The sequence below is a fragment of the Protopterus annectens genome, chromosome 5.part1, assembly GCF_019279795.1.
Source record: "Protopterus annectens isolate FY-2018-M chromosome 5.part1, PAN1.0, whole genome shotgun sequence".
Taxonomy (NCBI): domain Eukaryota; kingdom Metazoa; phylum Chordata; order Ceratodontiformes; family Protopteridae; genus Protopterus; species Protopterus annectens.
Window position 1 is genome coordinate 678,320,192 of NC_056736.1, and position 23,589 is coordinate 678,343,780.

General features: G+C 38.9%; 1 protein-coding gene across 7 annotated transcripts in view; it reads right to left on the reverse strand.

The window, feature by feature from the left end:
* PARP4 (poly(ADP-ribose) polymerase family member 4) overlaps positions 1 to 23,589 on the reverse strand; it is a 2,883,551-nt gene that overhangs the window by 1,868,508 nt on the left and 991,454 nt on the right. For all 7 annotated transcript variants that reach the window (XM_044073295.1, XM_044073293.1, XM_044073297.1 and 4 more), the window contains one exon: positions 1,005 to 1,136. In XM_044073295.1, the coding sequence (XP_043929230.1) occupies positions 1,005 to 1,136 (132 nt within the window). The remainder of the gene's footprint in view (positions 1 to 1,004; positions 1,137 to 23,589) is intronic.

A 23,589-nucleotide genomic window follows, 5' to 3' on the forward strand; every position in this document is an offset into this window, starting at 1 on the left:
GCAAATGTAGAATATGTACTCACATTTAACATTAAAATAAGCCGTGATGGTGCAGCGGTAGTGTTGTCGCCTCACAGCAAGAGGTTCTCCCGTTCGATTCTCGGCTGGAGCACCTTCTGTGTGTTGTCTGCATGTCCTCACCATGGTCGAGTGGCGTACGAAAAACATGCGTGAATGGGCGCACCTTCGTTGAAGGTTGGGCTTCGGGCTGGCACTGTAAAAATCAACTGCCAATCATTAACGGACCAGAATTCCGCTGTGGTGATCCCTAACCGGGAAAAGCCGAAGGAAAAACAAAAACATTTAACATTAAAATCATCCTATGAAGTATAATGAGTCACCTGCTAAGTTAAGAGCTTACAGGCTGAACACAGTTCTGTACCTGACGAGTAGTGCTGCAAGGTATCTTTTTAATGTTGGACATTTTTCAGGTGTATGTACACAATTGTTTGTTATAATAAGTTATGAGTACATTAAATACTTGGTTAGCTCAAGCAGGTACAGTTGTTTCAGGGCTCTGCAATAATGAGTCCTATACATAAGGTTGGCAGCAATTTTTTAGTTTTTTTTACACGTTAATCCTCAAGTGTAACTATTATTTGAATTTAAACTGTGAGCTAACTCATCACAGATGCTAATGATTTTCTGAACAGAGCAACATACAAATCTTCCTTTATAAAGTTACAGCCAGAGAACAAGCCCATACATTCTTAAAGAATATAACCCATTAGTGGGGCAGGATACAGATGTAGAAAGTGTGTTAATATGAAAAGGGAGCATTTGTATATGTCAAACGTATACCTCACAAAAACAAATTACTGACACAGAGTGACTAATGTGCACATTCACAAAAACTGATGGTTAGCACACACAACCCTTGTAGCTATACAGAATTTATCACAAAGGGACTACTAACCTTAGAGCTGGTATATTATGAATTCATGGGGAGATGAGAATGCATTTATGTTCACAGAACTGGTTTACAACAAACAGTTGCTATTTACCTCACCAATAATGTGTTTTCCATTAATAAAAGCTTCAAATCCACAGACTGCTGCAGTCGAATCCAGAGGAAAAACATACTTGGCCTCAATGGGAATATCACTCTGATTTGTGTACGTCTGGAACACCACCACCTAAAACAGGGAGGAAAGTAAAATGCAGCTTAATTAAAAATACTCTGTTATTTTCAAGATCCATATTGCAAGGAATGGAATGCACAACAACAGTAATGGATACATCAGCATTCTAGTTTTATCAATTAAAAAAAATGCAACAATTTAAGTTATAGGGAATGCTCCCTGCACAAGAAGGGACAATTCAGTATGCCACTTTTAAGATTTTTCACCTCTCAAAACACTACCACCATTTACAAATTAATATTTTTGCATAAGAGACATTAATACATGAATAAAATAAAAAAAAAGACCTAATCAGGTAACTACCACTAAAAAAGCGGGATACAAATCCCAAAGAAGTAATTAAACAGTACACAAACAAAATAAAAACTCCATATGTGTTTACCACAAAACAGGCTGCTAAACCACTTTTTAGCATACTAACGTTTAATAACCACTTTCGTCAAGCAATAGCTTTAATCAGAAATACAACCAAAAATAAAATGCAACTCTTAAATATAAATTTAATACAAAAATAAACCAAACAACTTTAAAATTCAATTAACACCTTTGAAAATGCCAATGTAACCCTTTATTTTATGTCAAGTCTCCGATCCTTTAGAAAACATTTTATATTAGTAGTCTCATTTGGCCCCAGGAAACTGATCTGCTCACAACCTGATCTGCCACTCTCTCTTTCTTTTCTATCAAATTTTTGTAGGTACCACCTCTAAAATCAAATGGGACCTGTTCCAACACAGTAAAAACATTTTTTTGCAGTCTTTACAACCACACAAATGTCTAAAAAGGTTGTTGTTTCTATCTTTGGTTTTAATGGCATATATGTGCTCTTTAATTCTTTTCCCAAAGATTCTCGTAGTCATACCTATCTAAAAGCACGAATATCCAGAGCACATGCCAATATAAAAAACACTTCTTGAGCAACAATTAAACCTGCCTGGAACATTAATTTTTTACTGAAGATGTCCCAAATAAATGTATGGGCCTTCATAAATATACCTACAGGCAGAACAGGAACCGGATTTAAAAGTACCTAAACTTTGAGTAATAGGTTGCAGAATTTTAGTACGATCATTCTGCAAAAGATGTTTAATACTAAAATTTTTCTTACATACAAATGACGGATACCTTCCAACTATATTAACTTCAATAATTTTCCAATTACTGCTAATGATATCCTTAATTTTTAGACTATACACTGATATGTCTATAAAACATCGGGATACCAAATTCTTGGCCATCAATTATTTCTCACCTACACTAACACTGGGAACCTTTGTTTTACTAAGTCCTTTAATTAATGTAGGACCAAACTGATAGTTTCTTTTCCAACAAATTTCATTTATTGCTCCTTCTAGGCTAAAGTATAACCTCTTACTTTAAATAATGAGGTAATAAAGCATAACTCTTCTCAAAATCACCATCTCTGCCTGTCATACGAGAGGATCTAATAAACTGGCCCCTGTGAATGTTCTTCTTGGTGAAGCTTAGATGGTTACTTTGATAATGAAGGTACCAATTTGAAAAGTGATTTTTCAGTGGATTCTGCTAACAAAAACTTCTGATTATGGGTCCCACTCTAACCTAACATTCAAACAACAGACATAATTGCTATTGTTTCCCAAAACAAACCTTAAAAATCCAGTACTGTTATTTAAATTAACTACAAAACTCTGATAATCACTATAAACATTGTGAAAAATAAATAATAAATTATAGGTTCATAGGTTGGTACTAGGCTATCGGGCCTATACAAGCCTAACCATAACAATTCCCTGGATATTTCTTCCCACAATATTTACTTCTCTGGACCCCTGTCTAGCAGGGCGACTGACATGATCCCCGGGGTGAATTTCCTATCTCCCATCCAATCATCAAGGTTCCTTTTGAAGAGGGCTAAGGAGGAGCTCTGCTTGACATGTTTGGGCAGTCTATTCCAGAGTATGAGGAGTCTCTGGGCCAGGAACCTATCCCTCCAGCATGTTTTGTTCATTGTGATGACAAGGTTTACATCACTGGAGCGTGTGGCTCTGAGGGATTGGGATTTCTTTAAGTGGAGCATGTTCAACAACTCAGGGTTTGACATGGCCTTGTATGTTAAGCAGAGATCGCCTCTGAGTAGACGATATGCCACAGAGTATAGCTGGAGTTTTTTTTAGATGGCCAGCATATGGCATCTGCTTTAGGGCTGTGATTCTTTTAGTGAAGTATTTCTGTGGCCTTTCTTGTGAGGTACATACCAAACGGGGCATTGTACTCTATAATGGGTCTAATGAGGGATAAGTACAGTGGGACAATGACCTCCTTTTTTCTGGATGAAAAGCCCTTAGTGATGAGGTGTGCCACATAGAAGGATTTCCTGACTGTTGTGGTGATGTGGTTACAGAAAGTGAGAACACTGTCCACCTGTGTCCCTAAGTCTCTCATCACACTTTCGATGTTTAGAGTACTGCCACCTATGTGGTAATTCATGGGTACATGTTTTTTTCCAAAGGGGATAACTATACATTTCTTGGCATTAAGGTTGAGCCCATAGCTCTGGCACCAGGGATCTGTTTCTGTAAGGCCCTTTTGTAGAATATCCACATCATTTGGGGATTCAATAATGGCTCCCAGTTTGCAGTCATCTGCAAACGTTGTTAGCCAGAGTCCCTTAGTGTTGGCCTGTACTTCAGAGACGTAGATGCCAAACAAGTGTGGTCCCAGGACTGAACCCTGAGGTACTCCACTTGTCACTTGTCTGGAGCTGGATTTGTAGTCTGCTACTTTTATAGTCTGGGTTCTGTCAGTAAGCCAGTTGGCAACCCATCGGGTGACGTAGGGATTTATGTCCAGCTTAGTAAGTTTATCTATGATTCCAGAGTGGGGGATGGTGTCGAAGGCCTTGGCGAGGTCCAGACAGGCTGTGTGGACCGCCTTACCCTCGTCCACAGCCTGGAGACTGATTCGAAGAAGTCAATCAGATTCAGGAGACAAGATCAGCCCTTCACAAACCCAAACTGGGTCGAGTCTAGTGTTTGAAGGTTGCCAATGTCTTTGTTTATAAGTTCCATGACAATGCGTTCCATGCCCTTGCAGATCAGGCTGGTCAGACTGATGGGAGGGTAGTTCCCGGGATCCAAGGTGGATCCCCCCTTGTGGAGTAGGATAACTGTAGCTATGCGCCACTCAGTGGGTACGAAGCCTGAGGTGAGGCTATGATTAAACATGACACCTAGGTGAGGTGCCAGTTCATTTTGAAGTTCATGTAGTGCATAGCCTGGGATGTCATCTGGTCCCATGGATGCTGTATTCTTAGCTATGGAGAGTGCAGTTTCTACCTGTGTGGCCGTGATTACCAGAATTTGTCAATCTTTTGGTATTTAGGGGGTGAAGTTGGCACTAAATTGATCTGCCAGGATATTGGCAATATCCTTGGGATCAGTATATTTAATGCCATTCTGTTGTAGCTCAGAGCAGATCTGAGCATTGCCATTTAGATTCTTGACATAACTATAGAATGCCTTGTGGTTGTCTTTGGAATCTTTGGCAATTTTATTTTCGTAACCAGCATTTGAGGATTTTATGAGGGATCTCAGCTTCTTACTGAGGCTGGTGAGGGAGTTTTTTTGCATCCTGTGTTTTTCCTCTTTTCTGCAACAGTTTCTTCCTTCTGTTGTATAGTTTGTTTATAGCAAGGGACCACCAGATTTGCTTCCTTTTTTTGGAGAAGAGCATCTTGGTTCTATTTGGGATGGCACGATTCATGCACGAGTGGATGTGCTCATACAGTGCCTTAGTGTAGGATTCTACAGTCGAATTTTCAGATCTTGTCTGCATGGGTGTCACAAAGTTTGTCACTTCTGACTTCAGTAGCAGGAAGTTGGGCTTTGGAGAAGTTTTTTTTAAGGGGGTTTCCCTTACTGGATGGTGGGGGTGGGATGTGGATGTCAAGGGTGATTTGCTTATGGTCAGACCTGACCAATGAGGGGGTGACCACTGGTGTGGAGCATCTATCTCCCATGTTGGTAATGACCAGGTCTAGGATATTGGAGCCCCTGGTGGGACAATGGATTAGTTGATCCAGAGCGTTGGAATTTATGAATTCCAAGAACCGTTGGGAAAAGGAGTTGGTACCCGAGTAGTTTTCCCAGTTAATGGCAGGTATTTGAAATCACCCTGTATTAGGGTGTTTGGTTGTATCTTAATATTTTGCAGTATGTTTAGAAAGGTGTAGTGAGAATCTTGGGGCATGATGGGAGATCTGCAGCAAGCCACAATTTGAACTGCAGTCTTACCTAGTGTTAGTTGCATCTGGAGAATTTCAGATGCATTGTGTCGGGCAACTAGCCTGGAGGTGTGAATATCCTTGGTGAATATGAACACTCCTCCACCTTTAGTGTTTCGGTCTTGGCTTTGTGGCCGAAAAGTATGGTAAGAGTTGTAGCCTGGTATTGCAGGGGTGCTCTCTGAAGCCTTGAACCAGGTCTCAGTTACTGCACAGATATCGATGTTCTCCATTTTTAGGAGTGCCTCGAGAGAGTGCATTTTGAGGTTTAGACTTCTAGCATTGAGTAGCATTACCTTCAGATTTTGCATGCTTGTATCTGTTACGGTGGTGGTTTTATCCTTTGAACCTTGCCTAAAAAAGGCACTATAGGGGTGGCAAGAGCTTTAGCCAGTAACCTGAATCCCAGGGGTGACCGGTGCAGACTATCTCTGGTAAAGCATCGTGGTTTGTCGATCATGTCTTCCCAGGCAAACAGATACTGGATCCCCTTTGAATGACACCAGAAGCTTAGCCAATTGCTGAAGTCAATCATTTTGTCCTTATACTGTGATATCATTCTGGGCGAAGGCAGGATGGTACTCAGGGCTAGGGTCATACCTGCCTGGGTCACATGATCCAAGAGCTCTTCCATGTCTCTTTTCATGTAGTCCAGCGAGGTACATCTCAAGTCATTCACTCCAGCATGGACAATGACAGAGTCGTATTTGTACTTGTGGAGTGACTTAAGTGCATGCGTTACTTGACGGATCCTGGCACCCGACAGGCAGCTGACTAATTTTCTCCTTGTTCAGCCTGGTGAGTGGGACATCAGTGTGCCTGACTATAGAGTCACCTATGACTAAAGTGTTGGGCACATTGTCTTGCCTTAGGAGCTGTTGTTGGGTGGCACACTGGTGTTGTGAGCTATGTGTCACTTTGGTTGTGACTGGTGTTTGCTTTTCAGCTTCAGAGGTCCTTGTTGCTTGGGCAAGTTAATGTTAAGGGCCTCCGCATATGTGGGTTTAGTGTTGCTATGTGTGGGTGTTGATGGTGTGGGTTTTGAAGGGCTATGAGTTGTTTGAGGTGTTAACCTTCTCCTCTTGACTGTCTAGCACAATCTTGGCCGGAGAGAGCTTTGCTTCCAGTTTGGCTATGTAAGTGCATCTCTCGCAGGTTGTGGTGTTGGGTGGCAGGAGGAGAGGATTGTCTGTGTACATGAGGCAGTTGCCGCATTGCCCAAGTATGCCCAGACTCACCAGGTGGACAGGAGGAATCACCGGAAGCCGACCCTTGGACATGCCTGTTTAGGTGCTTTTTTTGTAAAGTATAAGAGCTGTTTTCTCTTACCTTTGCAAGGTACTTTGCAATTATAGGCTGTTTAGTGCCTTCGATTAATTTCTCCTTATTGACAAGGAGAGTTGAGTGCTTGTATCAGTTTCAGGCTTCCTAGTGCTTTCCAGCAGGTTCTGGAGCAAGTGCTTTTCATAGAGGTTCAGATTTTAGTGTTACTACTGAGAAACCAGCTAGTTCTAAGGGAAAATTTGAAAAGCAGACTTTCTGGCACCTGGAATAGTGTAACTGTAGCCTCGCAGTGCTGCACGAAGTGAAAAATGTGCAAACACACGCACTTTTAAGCCAGAAAGTTGAAAGGGATAGAAATCAGCCCAAAAAGGCTAATAAAATTACAATTTCAGAGCTGGAAACCACTCCTCTAGCGTTAGATAGGCAGTACAATGTTCACCACTCCCACTGGTAAGCAATCTTACGATTGTTATCCATGAATCTTCTATAAAAGACAATATTTTCAGTGTTTTACGGTTGGTAAAACATCTATTTCCCACCACCCTAAAACCAAACTGGTGAAAGCAGGGGCACTGGTAGACCCCACTGCTATGCCTTTTTCTGATTATAATATTTTTTTATAAAAAAAGAAATACAATTTTTATCCAATAAAATTTCAAGTAAAAGGCAGTAGAGGTTAACTAAACTGTTACTTATGTTGCTATATTTATTCAAAGAGAACCTAACAAATTCAATTCCCTCTTCCTGGGGTATACTAGTGAATAGGCACATGACGTGCAGAGTCATCATGCAAACATTGCCTTCTTTATATTTGTAATTACTGTTAAATACCCTTATACTTTCGAAAAAATCCCAAGAATCGTGGATGTAATAAGAAAGCTGATGAACTAATGGATTTAAGACAGAGTCCATAAACAAAGAAATGCCATCTGTGGTAATACCAGGAGCTGATACTATCAGCCTAAAAGGGGGATGGTAACACTTATGAATTTTTGGTATGCAAAACTACACACCACTCCTCAGACTATTCACTACCAAAAACTGTACAATTCTAAATTAATGTCACCATTCATAAAAACACATATAAACACATATGAATATACTTATGACTTTTTTGAATATCAGTTAATGAAATGCCAGAGATTCCTCTAAATGACTTAACATCATCTCAACAGCTGTGTTACAAGTTTCTATATTCATGACAACCAATCCACCTCTTTATTGGCCTTCATAAAACTTAAGCTCCTTAAAACTTCTTAATTCATTTAATGCATTTCTTTCACCAACATTCAAATTAAAGAAAGATTTAGTAACTTTCTCATTTAGAATTTGTCTTCCGTCCCTGTCACAAAACTCTTCAAATGTCTTTAAAAACTATAAATTGAAGGTTTACTTAAACTTTTACTGCCATACACATCTTTTAACAAATAATTTAATTTAAGCTTTCTAGTAAAACATTTTAATTCTAAACTAGTCATTGTTAAATTCACTCTGTGACTGGGAATGAAGTCTAAACCAAACTCTAAAATCTTGTAATGAAAGTCATTGTAATCTGAGAGGTTATAAATTTTTATATTGGAACTCAGTTTCTTTAGACTATGTTAAGTCTTCTGCCCACCACCCCCCCAGTCCTGCCCCTGAAGCGATTCGAATAATTCTTGCTCCTTCCGTGATTGAAGTTGTTTGAACACACACCTAAATTACTGGTGTTCAGGGAAGAATTAATCACAGGAGAATACAGGGGAAGTTCCAGAAAGTCTAAAGCTGTACTAATAAATCCAAAAATACCATCACTAATATCACCTCCTTGTCGTTCTGCTGATTCACCATGCACTATGTCACTTCCTTGAAAACCTATAGCCAGTTTTAAAGAACCATGTGGATGTGTAATCTTACTATTAATATTGTCTGTCCATTTAGAAGAATTGGTTACCAAACTGACACTTATTTTGTAATTTCCTTTAAATCCTTTTTGATTTACAGTATAAGCAGTTTGGGATTCGTAAGCTGTTAAATCTCAGATAACTTTCTTCTGTTTACGCAGGACCACAGTTTTTTCATGTCTAAAACAAAAATATTTTCATAATCAGTACGTAAATCAGGGTGCCCTTTGAGCATACCACTCAAAACTTTATCCAACTGCTTGTTTTTTAATCTTTCCATAATAGAATAGTTGTTTTTTAACAAGCAGTCTCAAAAAATCAAGACCAGCTTTATTAAAGATTCGAGTGTAAAATGGGTCATCCAAAGGGACTGTTTGGGAAATTGAAAAAACGTAATCCTTATGCACAATTCCGAGGCTTATACAGTGTTCAAAATATATGTTATCAATAGAAACAGATGGAATTTCTTAAGATTCTTCTGTAATTCGCTAGTGCCAAGCAACCTGTCCCCCTTGATATTCACTAGTTTCCAAAATCAGGTCATAATTATGGTTCAAAATAGAATCTACTTTTAAAATAAGGGTCGGAATGAACATTAGAGATTTTTGCAAAATGCTCAACCTCTATAACAGTCTCACCTCTTTCACAGGAATCATTAAAGCCATTCTGCCTGTGTTTCCTCAAACAGGTTCTGGCTCCTCTGTCCTACTAGACAATTCAAGGATTGTTGCATCTCTCCAAAAAAAAAAAACAACCAATTCTTGGAGAGTCTTTTACTGGCTCCCAGGAGTTGGGTCCAAAGTCAAATTCAACAGCTCATCATCAGGGGTACATGGCATCGGGAAATCCAGATAAAACACAAACACAACTAAAAAAGCTGGATACAAATCACGAAGCAGTATTTGAACAGTACACAAACAAAATAAAAACTCCTTATGTGCACACCAAAAACAGGCTGCTAAACCACTACTTAGTGTAGTAATATTTAATAACCCCACTTGTCAAGCAACAGACTTCATCAGAAATACAACCAAAATAAAATACAACTCACTTGTCAAACAACAGACTTCATCCGAAATAGAACCAAAAATAAAATACAACTCTTAAATACAGTAGAAGCAGTAGAAGCAGTATTTGAACAGTACACAAACAAAATAAAAACTCCTTATGTGCACACCAAAAACAGGCTGCTAAACCACTACTTAGTGTAGTAATATTTAATAACCCCACTTGTCAAGCAACAGACTTCATCAGAAATACAACCAAAAATAAAATACAACTCACTTGTCAAGCAACAGACTTCATCAGAAATACAACCAAAAATAAAATACAACTCTTAAATACAAGTTTAATACAAAAATTCATCCTTTTCTCTTTCCTGATCAGATGTAACAGTTAAGATGACACTAACATTGGAAATCTTTTTTTAAAGTCTCAAAATCAATTCTACATTCCAAATATGATGCATCATCAGTATGAGTAATATTGCCTAACAATCAAAATGAGCCTTCTATAAGCTTCCAAAAATTATCTTAAATCTACAGAATTAATTTTACTAAAGCAAGCGCTGAAATCAAACATTTCCGTGTGTGTATATATATATATATATATATATATATATATATATATATAGATATATATATATATATATATATACATACACGTGTATTTAAATCGAAAAATTTTTTTAAACAATATAGTCTAGTAGTGGGGTAGGGTATAGTTCAGATAAAAGAGACAAAAACTTAAATTATAATGCATTCTACTAGAAAGAGGCAGAAAACCCAGTCTCAAAATCAAACAAAAAAATGTATACCTGATCTATGGACTGTATGCAAACCTGCAGCTGCATTTATTGTAAAAAAGCAACAAAACTGCAAGAGCTACAAAAACTATATAAATCCTGCATTTTTTGTCAAATTAAGTGGATGTAGAAAAAAATATGTGAATAAGACTGAAGATTAGTCCATGTTTGCCTATTTGTCAAAAACAAAAATACAGAGGTTTGTTTTCTTGATTAATGGTACAATAAGTTATTGTTTCATATAATACGGGGAATATTTTTTTTTGCATGCATATTACTCCACGTTTGCCTCTTCTTTAAAAAAACGGAGGTTTGTTTTCTTGATTAAGAAAACAGTGCAAGTAACGTCTCTGTGTGGAAGATTTTCAGTCCATATATTTCTAGTTAATCATTGTATATTAATCAGATCAGACAATAGTAGTAAAAGTAGCGAACGTAAACTCGTCAAGTCAAAAAGTAATAATAGAAAATATATAATTCTACAGCATTACTAAGTATTCAAAAGTAATCCAAGCAAGGCAGGCAGTCTTGTTTCCAGTAGAAAATCCTTTATTAAGTACACAGACAAGCGATCCAAGTAAAACAAAAATAGAGTAATAATTTCCTCACAAGCTTTCTAAATATATATATATATATATATTTATCAGGCATGGGAGTGATTTATTGTGCTGTAAAACAAAGTGTTATTGGTACACATGTTAAATTCACATCCCTTCCCCCATCAGTGTGACATTCGAGCTGGTCCTGCCCTACCTAGTAGCTGTCATAATAATATATAGTCCTAATGTACTTTAATGGTACATCTTATTTAACCAAATTATTAAGTAGATTATTAAGTCTGTGATTTTACACAAGGCAATATACCACATGGCTGGAAATATATCAACCTTAGTTCATTTTGCGATCAAAAATTATATATAAATATATACATATACATTTTGCATGTAAAAATCAGTTTCTATTTTCATAACCTATTGTTAACAAAGATCGCTTTCGTCCTTCTAGACTTCTTCAGGTCTGTGTACAAAAACCCTAAAAACCTATATAATTGTATAACTAGTTAGTATTGTTACTACCATCATTTTGAATAAAGTGGAAAAAGGAGAACCAGAAAAAAATATAAAAAAAAAAAAAATATATATATATATATATATATATATATATATATATATATATATATATATATATGATGGAAACAAAATATACACTTACATTTCAAATTATTTAAAATGGTATTTAAAACCAATTTGTAGAAAAAATAAAATAAAATACAATTAGTCATGTAAACAATGTGGCAATTTTCTAAGTTCCATTGCACTTTTAATTGAACAGTAGTAGTTTAGCCCAGGCTTTCTAAAAGAGTTCAGCTTTAATTGCCACATGAGTTCATGTTTCTCCAGAATATTCGGGATGTCTCCTTCAAGATCACCCATGTCTATGCGATCCAGGATCTGGAACTTAAAACCTGTGTGTCTTTTATGAGAGAAAGGTTTTTGGCTAGGGCATTATTTTTACATCCAGAGCAGATTTCTGACAGATGACATGAAATCCTTTGCTTGAGTTTATTTACAGTCTTGCCCACATAGAATGCATCACATTCATTGCACTGTGCCCTGTAAATTACTTTTTTAGTGTTACAGTCACCCCCTGCACTGGTTTTAATGATCTTCTTTAAATAAGGGCAATAAAAACTATCACCCTGCTGTATAAATATACAAAATGTACAATTAGTTTCACATCTTTTAGTGCTTTTCTCACATGGTCTAGGTTTAAATTCAACAAAACTTCTAATATTCCTGGCCTTCCTATAAACAAATGATGGGGCTTCACCTAAGATGTTAATCAGAAAAGGGTTTCCTGTGACAATGTCTCAGTTTTCTTCAATAATATTTTTGATGCTGTGATAATCCAAAGTGTATGTCAGGATGCAGCTATTTTTGCATTTGTTATTCTCTGTGGGATTACTTAACATTTTTCTACTGGGGAGGTTGTGTGAAGGTGCTTCAGTCCTTTTCAGTTCTATAATGGGTTCCAGTATGTTTTTTAACATCTGACTTTCATAGCCTCTCACTAGAAAATCATTCTCTAAGTTGTTCAGGTTTCTCAAAAATGGTTCCATCTCTGTGGTAATTCGAGCTAATCTACAGCCTTGGGATTTCACTACATTATACTTGGTTTTTGTAGGATGTAGACTTTTACTGTGGAGTAATAAGTTAACCCTCGTTGGTTTTCTGAATAGATCAGTGGTGATTCTGTTATTGTTGGTGTCCTTGGAAATCTGCATATCTAAGAAAGTGGTTGAAGTACAGCTATGGGAAGAGGTAAACTTCAGGAAGGGGGTTGTTTGATTGATGTAAGTGATAAAATCTCCAAGCTGCAAGGTGTCACCTTCCCACACAATAAAGACATCGTCAATAAAACGTAAACAGCATGTGATATGCTGCATGTAGTCTGTGCTGTTTAACACAAAGTCCTGGGTACAAGTTTTAATTTCATCTGATACTTGGGGAGTATTTTTGCAGAAGAAGAGGTACAGAGTAGGCAGGTACACTAAGTATGCATGTAGCCCAAATTAAGCTAAAATAACTCTGTATACAGAATTTTGTATACCTTGAAATTTTGTAAACATAACTGCGTATACCTTGACATTAGATTCCTACTATCTTATAATGTATTTGCAGGATGTTATACAGTAGAACCTCTGTAAGTTGACCACCCAAGGGACAGTAACAAACTGGTCAACATAAGGACCTAGGCCTACTGTACTGATACGTACATGTATTTTACTTTCTTGTACAGCTTTTATTAGATATCAAACAAAATCATACATAATCAAAACACAGTAAAATGATACAGTATCATACAAAATAAATACATTTACTATTTTCTCATGGTTTAATCATTCTTTCTGAAAAAAAAGAGTCAATCTTGGACTGTTTCCTATTATTACAAAGGTTAGGTGGAGAAAGCGCTCTCAAATCTGGCTACACCACTCCGCATACCTGGGCATTTTTCCATAGCAAATGACTTCAACTGCATTATCAGATGCCTGACATCCTCTTCTTTTGGAGTCTCTGCAATTTCTGTGTCATTGTCACTTTCTTCTTCCACTTCATCAGCTGCTTCATGCACTTTTACTCTGGTCTGTACTTTGGTCAACATCGCTTGGTAAATTGCTTCTGGAGCCAAAACGAACAGGAAAGTAAATTGCTCAATAAAGCAGCCAAAACCAAGAAAAAATAGAGCAATTCTATCAAGGCATGACTCCACTGGTATTTTTCACACGAACAAGCTTTATTGAAACACACTTTCTTCAAAATAAAACCATAAACGCTGTTATCACCACAGATGCGTTTTCGTCCTCTAATGACTTCCATACACCATATACATGAGAATCTTCACTTTTTGAGTCAGGAAAAAGTAGATCCACACGTATTCTGTCTCAGAAAACCAGCATTTGCAAATTAAAACTAAAGTAAGGCTCTCACATAACAGAATACCTGTGGATTTACTTTTTCCTGACTTCTCTTGGTTTTAAATTGCTTCTGAGTCAGGTTCATTACAGGGTGACACCTCATCATCCATTGCAACAAAACTTTCAAAATCTACCCCTTCGAATTCTGCCATGGGAGATGGACTGTCTGATGGGGCCAAAATATCACGCTCTTGGGTTGTGACAAATCCAACTTTCTTGAAACCCTTCTGTATCATTTCAGGCTGAACTTTATTCCAGGGAACTGATCCAGAGGGCAACATCCAAAGCATTAACTGATGCAACGGATAAAGTTGCTTCCACAGACAGACCATAGGTTTTTTGTTTTAGTAATGACCACTGCAGGAGATAGACTAGATAGTGCATTTTAAATGTCCTGAAGATGCCTTGGTCAAGAGGTTGGGTTTGGAGTCAGAAATTTCAGTGTCACATTTCCAAGATGATTCACTTCCAGATGGCCAGGACAGTTGTCTACTGTCAGTAAACTAGACCATTTCTTCTTCATTTCTCAGTCGATACCCCTTACCCACTCCACAAATAGGGCACAAGTCATCCATGCACATTTGTTTGCTCTCAAAGTGACGGGGAGGTCTTTGGGTTTCAGGCTGTTGAATGTGCATGGCTTTGTCGATTTACCAATCAACAAGGGCTTTAGTTTCTCTGCAGTTGAGCTAACGCAAAGCAGAACTGCGAAAAGTTCTTTAGAAAGTTTTCTGCTCTTACATTTGCCACCCTTCATGATAAGGCTCCTGTCAGGCATCACCTTGAAAAAGAGTCCACACTCATCAGCATTAAAGATGTCATCATCTTTGAAGCCTTTGGGAACTTTTTGATGAACTCTTCCAAAACTTCTACTGGAACTTCACTGGATTCACCACAGAAGACTTTGGGTCTATATCACGTAGTTGAAGTATGACAATTTTGAACGTTATATAGTCGAGACCATATGTTCGAAGTTGTCATACGTCGAATACAAAAAAAAAAAAAAAAAATACAAACAGGAACAACTTCCTGACAGTTGCAAGAGGGGGGACAAGCCCCCTTTCACCCCCCGCTCTTTAAATATACAAACTCCGAGACTGTGCAGTAAGGGGAAAATTCCCTTTACCGCATTGTAGTGTGGTCTTGGAGTTGGCATATTTAAAGAGCGGGGGAAGTGGGGTGCAGGGCTTTACTAACTTCATTGAGGGAAGTTTTCTTCCTTTTCCACTGTAGATCTCCACTTTCCTTACCATACCTCTCCAAGTACTCATGTTTATGTTTTTGGACTGTCATCTTGCTAACACCAAAATGTTCCACTGTCTTTCTTTGGCTGCTGCTTTCCAGAAAACGTAGATCAACCTTTTCCTTCACCTTCCTTCAGCTCTTTGAGTTCTTTCTTTTGGGCCATCATGTCTCGATTAGCTGTAAATTTTTTCAGTAATTGTAGGAAGTACCTAAAATTCAGAACAGTCTTTCACACTGAAAAAATCTTCAGCAATATGTGATAAACAAAAGACATTAGGCCTAATCCAATACGTGATAAAAAAACATGAAAAAAGAACTTGTACTAAAGAAAAAAATAATACAACTAAGGGGCAAAGCCCACACCTTCTACCCCTGCGTGTAGAGTGGACTCAACCGGTCAAGTTATAGGGTCTATATCAGAAGAGTGAAAGCTGAAAACAGCAAATGTTCTTATATCGAACTTAAAAAGAAAATGAAACCACACAATGTTGAATGTACGGAACAGCATTTTTTTCCCAGGGGAAAAAAAAATCGCTGCTCCAAAAAAATAAATAAATGCACAGACAAAATACAGTGGGGGGCTATGCCCACCACACCCCCCAACTTAAATATACCAACTCCACAGTGGAGGAAATGACAAAGTCCCAAGAATGGCCCAGCAATTTTACTATCTCTGGGAAAAAAAAACTCTGTTCCGGCCTTTAGACATTGTGCGGTATTGTTTTTTTAAGTTTGATATAACAGCGTTCACTGTTTTCAGCTTTCGCTCTTCTGATACAGACCCGTTATAGAGGGTAAATTAATATAGTGTGTCACAGTCCAAGTGGTCAAGATCCAACTTACAGAGGTGGTCAATACAGAGAGGTCGGTCTTCCATTGAGTACATGTGGTGCATGTCCAGTCTATGAAAATTAGGTCAAATTAAGGAGGTGGTCAATGTAGGGACATGGTCAACTATGGAGGTTCTGCTGTAATGTATTTGCAGCTTAGTCCCAAGTTCCATTCTCTCCAAACCTCTGCAGAGATGAGATAACTTGCTATTCAGGTTACAGAAATAAAGTCCTGAGTACATATCAGGTAACCTGAATTTGAATGGCAGCTCATGCACTTGACAGTGCTGGTAGGAGAGGATGGGCATACCCATGCTGAGGGATGTACATGGGATAAAGCAGAACACACTGAGCCACAATTCCTCAGAGGAGAGATGATGGAGACACACCCAGCAGAGTCCCTGCATTACACAATACTATACAAACAATCAAGGTCTGTTGCCTTGGGGGACTGCTGCTCATATACTACCATGCTACTACCATATGACAGGCAGACAAAGACACTCTTCCCAGCCATTCCTCAACATTCTTCCTCAGTGTATGGGCATGCCATTGTCAGTAATATACACTTTTAGCAGAAATGAGAAACAATGCAGAGGAGAACTTGTAGCAGTTAACACAGGCTTTAAACTTCAGAATTTTACTCCTGGCACTTCGCACGGTCAAGTGTAATAACCTCAGAATATGTAATTTGGTCAAGAAGGGCCATACGAAGAAGCTACTCTAATATTATGTAGCCTACAGTGAGAGAGAGAGAGAGATAGAGAGAGAGGAGCACCAAGATATATACACCATTGCACACAATAGGGGGAACCTCAAACAGAAGTGAAAAAATTCCCAAAGCATCTCATGTAAAGTTAGGAGTGTATCTCACTATACTGCAGCAATACAAGCAAGTCTACTGCTCTTTCCCTGTTAGCATATGCCTGGTAGAAAGAGTTGTTTTAAGGGATAAGATTTATAAACCCCATGCTATCAGCTGACAAGACTACAGTTGCAGAGGAGTTGCCAACATTTATTTATTTAACATTTGTTTACTGGGAAAGTCTGACTAGGACTGAGCCTATTTTCATTAGAAGCCCAAGGAGAAACATTCCAGATGAATGTCTTTGGAATGTGGGAAGAGACCAGAGTACCCAGAGGAAACATACATGAACACATGGAGGACATGCATACTCCACACAGAAGTCACCTCAGCCGAGATTTGAACTGGAGAATATCTTGCTGTGAGGCGACAATGTTAACCGCTGCACCACTGCGCCACCTCTAATGTACAACAAGAAAGGGCTGCTCCGCTGCAAACACATCACCAACAGCTTATTTTCTAGAATGTGTTACTGCACTGCTGATGTATCCTAAGCTGGCCTTAAGCATAGGTGAACTAAGTGACCGCCTGGCACCACTGCAGAAAGAAAATATGTCTATGGTACAACAAGCTCTCCAAGGAGTGGTGCTCTAGCTGACTTGATATTCAAGTCATGTGGCATTCACCTTAAACGTTGCAAGGTCACAGAAGTACAGACCTGACAATGTTCAAATGTAGGTGCAAAGGCACATGAAGGATTTTTTTCTTTTATTTGTACAATAAAATAAGTATGAGGCAGAGACGCAGGAACAATCTCCAGAATTCTGGGCACAGAGAAGCATAATGGCACAGTGTGAGTGATAGAAGTGTTATTACTATTTTTACAATAATGCTGGGGAGATCAGCCAGGTATTGTGGGCAATAGTTATTTATTTATTTATTAACATTTGTTGACTGGGAAAGTCCTCTCGGTCTGAGACCCATTTTCAGTGGAGGCCTGAGGAGAAAAGCTCCGCAAAGCACTACAGTGACAACAAAGTTTAACATAAGCTTAAAAAGGATTACATGTTAAAGATGCAAAATAAAACATGTCAAAAATACTATTTACAGGATTTACATTATTCTACACAAGATTCAAAAGAAAAACATATTTCAAAATACAATTCAGAAGAATTTACTTTATTCTACAATAAAAAAGCATGGGCGTTGAAACAGTACTTTCTGTATTAAGAGTATAGTATAGTATACTGTATAGTAGGTTACAAGCAGTTGTTGTGAAGACTGGGTTTTACAAAGATTTGCCAACCCAGTATTTGGTAAAATGTGCTTTTTAAGGAGGTTTGCTTCTGAGGCAGGTACAGGACGGATTCTTGAGATAATGTGTTTTTTGAGCTACTTTAAAGGTTTTTGGGTGATCAGTTTGGGTTATTTCTGATGGTAGGTTATTCCATAATTTGGCAATACAGTGGGAGAACGGACACTGTTCAGCTCTTTTTTTGGGTTTTGTTACTGTAAGCAAGAGTTTGCAGGAAGATCTTAAGAGTTCTTGTAGCAGTGTAAAGTTTTTGTAGGACTGAGCTGAGGGCTGTGCATTCATTAGGTTTACTGATTAGTTTGTGGGCTGGGGTTAGTTGGGTGTATTTTAGATGGTGGGAAAATTCTAGCCATTTTAGTTCAGTGATTGCTTAGCAGCGATGAGAACGGTGTGGTTTTTCGGAGGCGAATTTGGCTATTTTATTGTAGCAGGACTGTAGTTTATTAGTAAGGGTTGTGTGAAGATTGGTAAAAATAGCACTACCATATAGAAGGGAAGGGATGAGTATGGTATTAGCTAGTTTTATTTTGGTATATTTATCCATGTAGAGCTTGTGGCAATATAGTTTGCCTAGTTTGAAATGGGTTTTCTTTACTGCATTCAGGATGTGTGGTTCATAAGAGTTTTTTATCTATTGTTATAACTAGTAGTTTTGGTGTCTTAACTAGTTTTATTTCTGTACCGTCTTTAGCAAGCATTTTGAAGTCAGTGTTAGGTGATATTGTAGAGAAAAGTAAAAGTTTAGTGTTTTGGGGGTTTAGCATAAGTTGTGCGTAAATAATCTATGATTCGAAAGAAGTAAAGGCCTGTTGTGTAACTGTGAGGAGATGTGAGAAGTTTTTGGAGGTGGACATCAGAGATGAATCACGGGCATATTGGATGAGATTCTGGATTAGGGGGGCTTTGCACAGGTCAATGATAAAAATATTGAACATTGGTGGACCTAAAATGGATCCTTGCAGTACTCTTATATTGTTGGGTTGGTAGTCAGATTGTATATTTAACCACCTTACTGATTGTTTCCTGTTCTGCAAGTAGGATGTAAACCAGTTTATGGAACTTGGTGAGCAGCCTAGTCTTGACAGTTGAATTACTAGCTTAGTATGTGAGACCGTGTCAAAAGCCTTAGACAGGTCCAGTAGGATTACAAAGGTAAGACGCCCTGCATCTACGGCTTTGTTAATGGTGTTAGTGAAAGAGAGAAGGCCAGTGACAGTGCTATGCCCTGGACGGAAACTGTGTTGAGGGGGGATAGAAGAGTATTACATGATAGGTGGTTAACTAGTTGTGAGTGAACACATTTTTCCAAGATTTTTGATAGTGGGGAGAGTATAGAGATAGGGCAGTAGTTAGAAAGATCGGGGGAGTTTCCCCTTTATGTAGTGGGGAAAAAACTGATTTTTTTCCATAGAAGAGGAACATAGGATTCAGAGGGAGAGCGATTTATGTGGATTGTAACTGGGTATGGTACTGCGGTAGTTGCTAGTTGCAGATATTCTGGGGGAAGATTATCTGCAGATAGTGAGCAAGGTTTGATTTGTTTTAAGAGTTTCGGGATTAAGGAGGTGGGTACAGTTTGGATAGTGAAGGAGTTGGCTGGTTGAGTATTAATATAATCTGCAGGACGGGATGTTTAGTAGGTTGAGGAAGGTGTGAGTTTGGGCTGCATGGGCAGTCAGAGTAGTTTTTGAATGGTAGAAATGAACTGGGTATTAAAATCTTGGGAAATTTGTTGTGGTGTTTTTTCTGCTGCTAGGGATGGGTTTTGGATGGTGACTGGGTTAAGAAGAGAGGAGACAGACTTCCAAAATTTTTTGGGATTGTTGTACGAGGCAGATAGTTTAGTGGAAAAATAATCTTTTTTATATCACTAAGTTTTTTTGATTTGTTATGGAGTTGTTTGCAGTGTTCGTTTTGTTTTGTTTCATCTTTCAGCCACGTTTTCCATGCTTTGTTTCTAAGAACGATATTTTGTTTAGTCTCTGGCTTTGTGATTTGTGTGGACAGTTGAGAGGAGAGGAATGGTGCTGTAAATATTATTGTCATTTTTCAATGATGTTGGTAGTGATCAACAAGATATTGTGCAATACTCCTCCAGCTTTGTGATTTGTTCGAAGCAATTTGGACTGGAATATTTTAAAGTGAGATAGTGAGACTCCCCCCTCATCAAAAATTTAAAGAGCAAGCAGCTTTTCCAGCACAAAACTTAGATCCCAAGGGAAAGTGATGGGTTTGCTTGGGGGGGTTAAGATGCAGAACTATCCTCAGGAAAAGCCTGATAAGCTCTAACCATAAGGAGGAGGTGGGTGAGGGAAAGGCAGCCATTGATGGCCGACAGGTGAGCTTTTATAGAAGAGTAAGCCAGGCCTGAATTAAGTAATTCACAAAGATGTTGTAGGACAGCAGGGATCTGTGATAAGAGTGTTTCCGGACTGTGTTTATGGCACCAATAAGAAAAGCTTTTAGCTGTGCAAGATATTCTAGAAGTGGGTCTTTTGACTTCCTGGAGGACTTGAAATACCTCTTCAGAGACTAGGTGTCTTTGAGCGATTAAAATCCTATCACCCACAGAGTCAAGCGGAGTGAGGAAATATTTGGGCGTCGAACCAATCCTTTTTATTATGTGATCAGGTCTGGTTGCAGAGGTATTTTCCTGTAATTTCCCTTTGTTAGGTGAAAGCAGAGGGGAAAGAAAGGTCTCTGCCAAAAGGGGGTCAGTAAAATTAGTTTGGGTGCTTCCTTCTGTGCTTTTAGAACAATGTTTTTTGAAGAAGAGGTAGTAGTGAGAAGGCACAGAGGAACTTCCCTGTCCACTGGAAGGAGAAGGCATTTGTCCTCCAGGCTGAAAGACAAGGTTCCCTGCTGCAGACCTGGGGAGCTGATGGTTGGTTGGTGATGCAAAGAGGTCTATGCGAGGTGAAGAGTGATGGCCTGGAAAACCTGTCTGTTTAGGGTCCATTTGTGGGGTCCGCCAAGGAGCAGCTTCAGGAGTCTGTTAGCACATTTCCTGTGAGGGAATGTATGTGGCTCTGATGGTGATGTCCATCTGGGTTTCTAAATTCCATGTCTCCCGTGATAATCTACACAACTGGTAGGATTTAGTGCCTCCCTGTTTGCTTATGTACCACCTGACTGCGTTGCTGACCATGGAGTTGTCTTGGCTTAAAAAGGTGGGAGAAGGTCTGCAGAGCTTATAAAAGAGCCCTCATTTCCTTCACATTGATATGTTCCTGCAAGAACTATGGTTGCAATCTACCCGGTACTAGGTGTAATTCTGTTCATTCTCCTATTCATGATCCGAGATATCTGTGTGAACGTCTTAAAGACGGGGAGAAGGTGTGATGGGAAGTCCAGGGTTGAGATTGACCTGTTACTTCCGCCAAAGTAGATTCTTTTTTAAAAAGGGAGGAGGGGGAGGAGGGGGATCAGGGTGTCCAAGGGATGGGAGTACTGAGACCATGCAAATTTCAGATACCACTGCACTTTCCTCATGTGTAGTCTGGCCAGGGGAAGAAAAGAAATGGTGAGTGCCATTAAAACTTAAGTTATTAACATCTCCCTTGCTGTGCAGTATGTTGCAGAGGAGAAATATAGGAAGAAACTGAATGACTGTGAACTTTCTCCTGAGGGAGGAAGGCATGCATTTTCTGTGTGTCCAGTCTGCAACCTAAGAAAACTAGATCCTGTGTAGGAAAAATATCGGATTGTTTGTAGCTGATTGTGAAACCCAGACATGACAGGAGTTGCAGAGTGAAATCTAGATGCCGAAGAGGGACTCCTGGATACGGAGCTTGGATCAACAGGTTATTCAGAAAGGGAAAAATCTGAAATCCCTGGGTATGGTAGAATGAGACCACTGGGGCTAGACACTTTATGAACACCACTGGTGTCTGGAAAGACCAAAAACTCAGAGCAGTAAATTGAAAATACAAAGAGTCAGAGAAAAACCTGAGGAATTTCCTGCAAGGAGGACGACATGTGTGTGCAAATAGGCATCCTTTACATCTAGGGATTCTACAATGACATGGGGGAGATGGGAAGGCAAGAAAGTAGGAAGAGAGCATTTTGGGAAAGTTGGCAGCTTCAAAGAAGTGTTTAGAAGAGAAAGGTCTAGGAAGGGTCTCGACTGTCTTTTTTTTTTTTTTTTGGTGCCAGAAAGATCACGGAGTGAACTGTTTTGCTATGAAGTCTGTTTGGACTTGTTTAATAGTGCCCTGATTCCAGAAGTCTTGAATAATGGAAGCAAGTAGAGATAGCTGGCTGTGGGGACGGTGTGGTATGACTTTCAGAGGGGGAATATTTTCCCAGGACATGGCATAACCATCCTTGATAATGGACAGGACCCATTTGCCTGTGTTAATAGTTTCTTACCAGGCCAGGGGGAGTGGAAGTCTTTTGGAAACAGGAGATAGGGGGCTGAGGGTGAGGGAGGGGATGGTGTGAAGGTAGTCACAGACTTTAAATTCCAAAGGGAGGTCTCCCAGATGGAGGTTCCCTATGAGATTTGTCAGAGTACCTTTTCCTAGGGGGTGTTGTGTTTTCTGATGTCCACTGAGGCCCTTTCTGAGGAAGGATGTAGACATACATGGGTAGTCCCTATGGTACATAAGAAATGAAAGTAGCATCTGCCTGCAGTCTTTCATTGTCTTTCCTTGCTCTTGGAGAGTTTTGAACCGGCAGGCAGCCTTGAGGACCAAACAACAGGACTTTATCTAAGGGGAAGTCACAGAGTGTTGGTTTGAAATCCTCAGGAATAGGCTGGCTATGAAGCCACATGTATCTGTGGATTGCAGACATAGTAGCTGCTGCCATAAAAGAAGCATCTACAGAATTATAACTGCACTTAATGCTGTGTATGGCTATCTGAGTTGCCTAGGAAAGTAGATTAGGCATTTTCTGCTTTGATTCTGCAGTTCCAGGGTCCAGCACAACTTTGTTTAGTGACTGAGGTACAGAAATCAAACAATTAGTCATTTGAGTTTGGTAGCTAATCGCCCAAAACACAACAGTAGAAGGGTATATACCTTCTTTCCCCCACCTATCCATAGCGCTACTATTTGATGTTTTAATCAAAACATCTTTAACGAATTATCACTTATGACATAGGCAATCTTATGTTTAAATAAATAAAAACAAACAGTACTGATATATTATCAGTTGCTAACAATACAGATCATGTATAATCTTCTATACTGTCATTAATTGAACATTACATAACTCATTCCTCCTCCAAAAAACCTGTGTTTCTACTGGCTGGTCGTTTACTATATTTCCTTAGTTTTCCTTGGTTTTCGTGGTTTGTTATTTGTACTCCTCATGGCCAGTGATCCACAACACAATTTGCCTCGTGTATTCAGAGACGCTGTGAGACATGGTTCACAAATGTCTTTGGACAATTTTTTGAACAGTGCCTCGGAGAGAAATACATCTTCTCAGGTTGGAAATAATACCTTGTCTAATGTAATTAATTCTTGTATCCCTTAGGACAGATGGGAACAAGAAAGAAATCAGCGGTGCTTTAATCCCTCTGAAAAAAAAAATT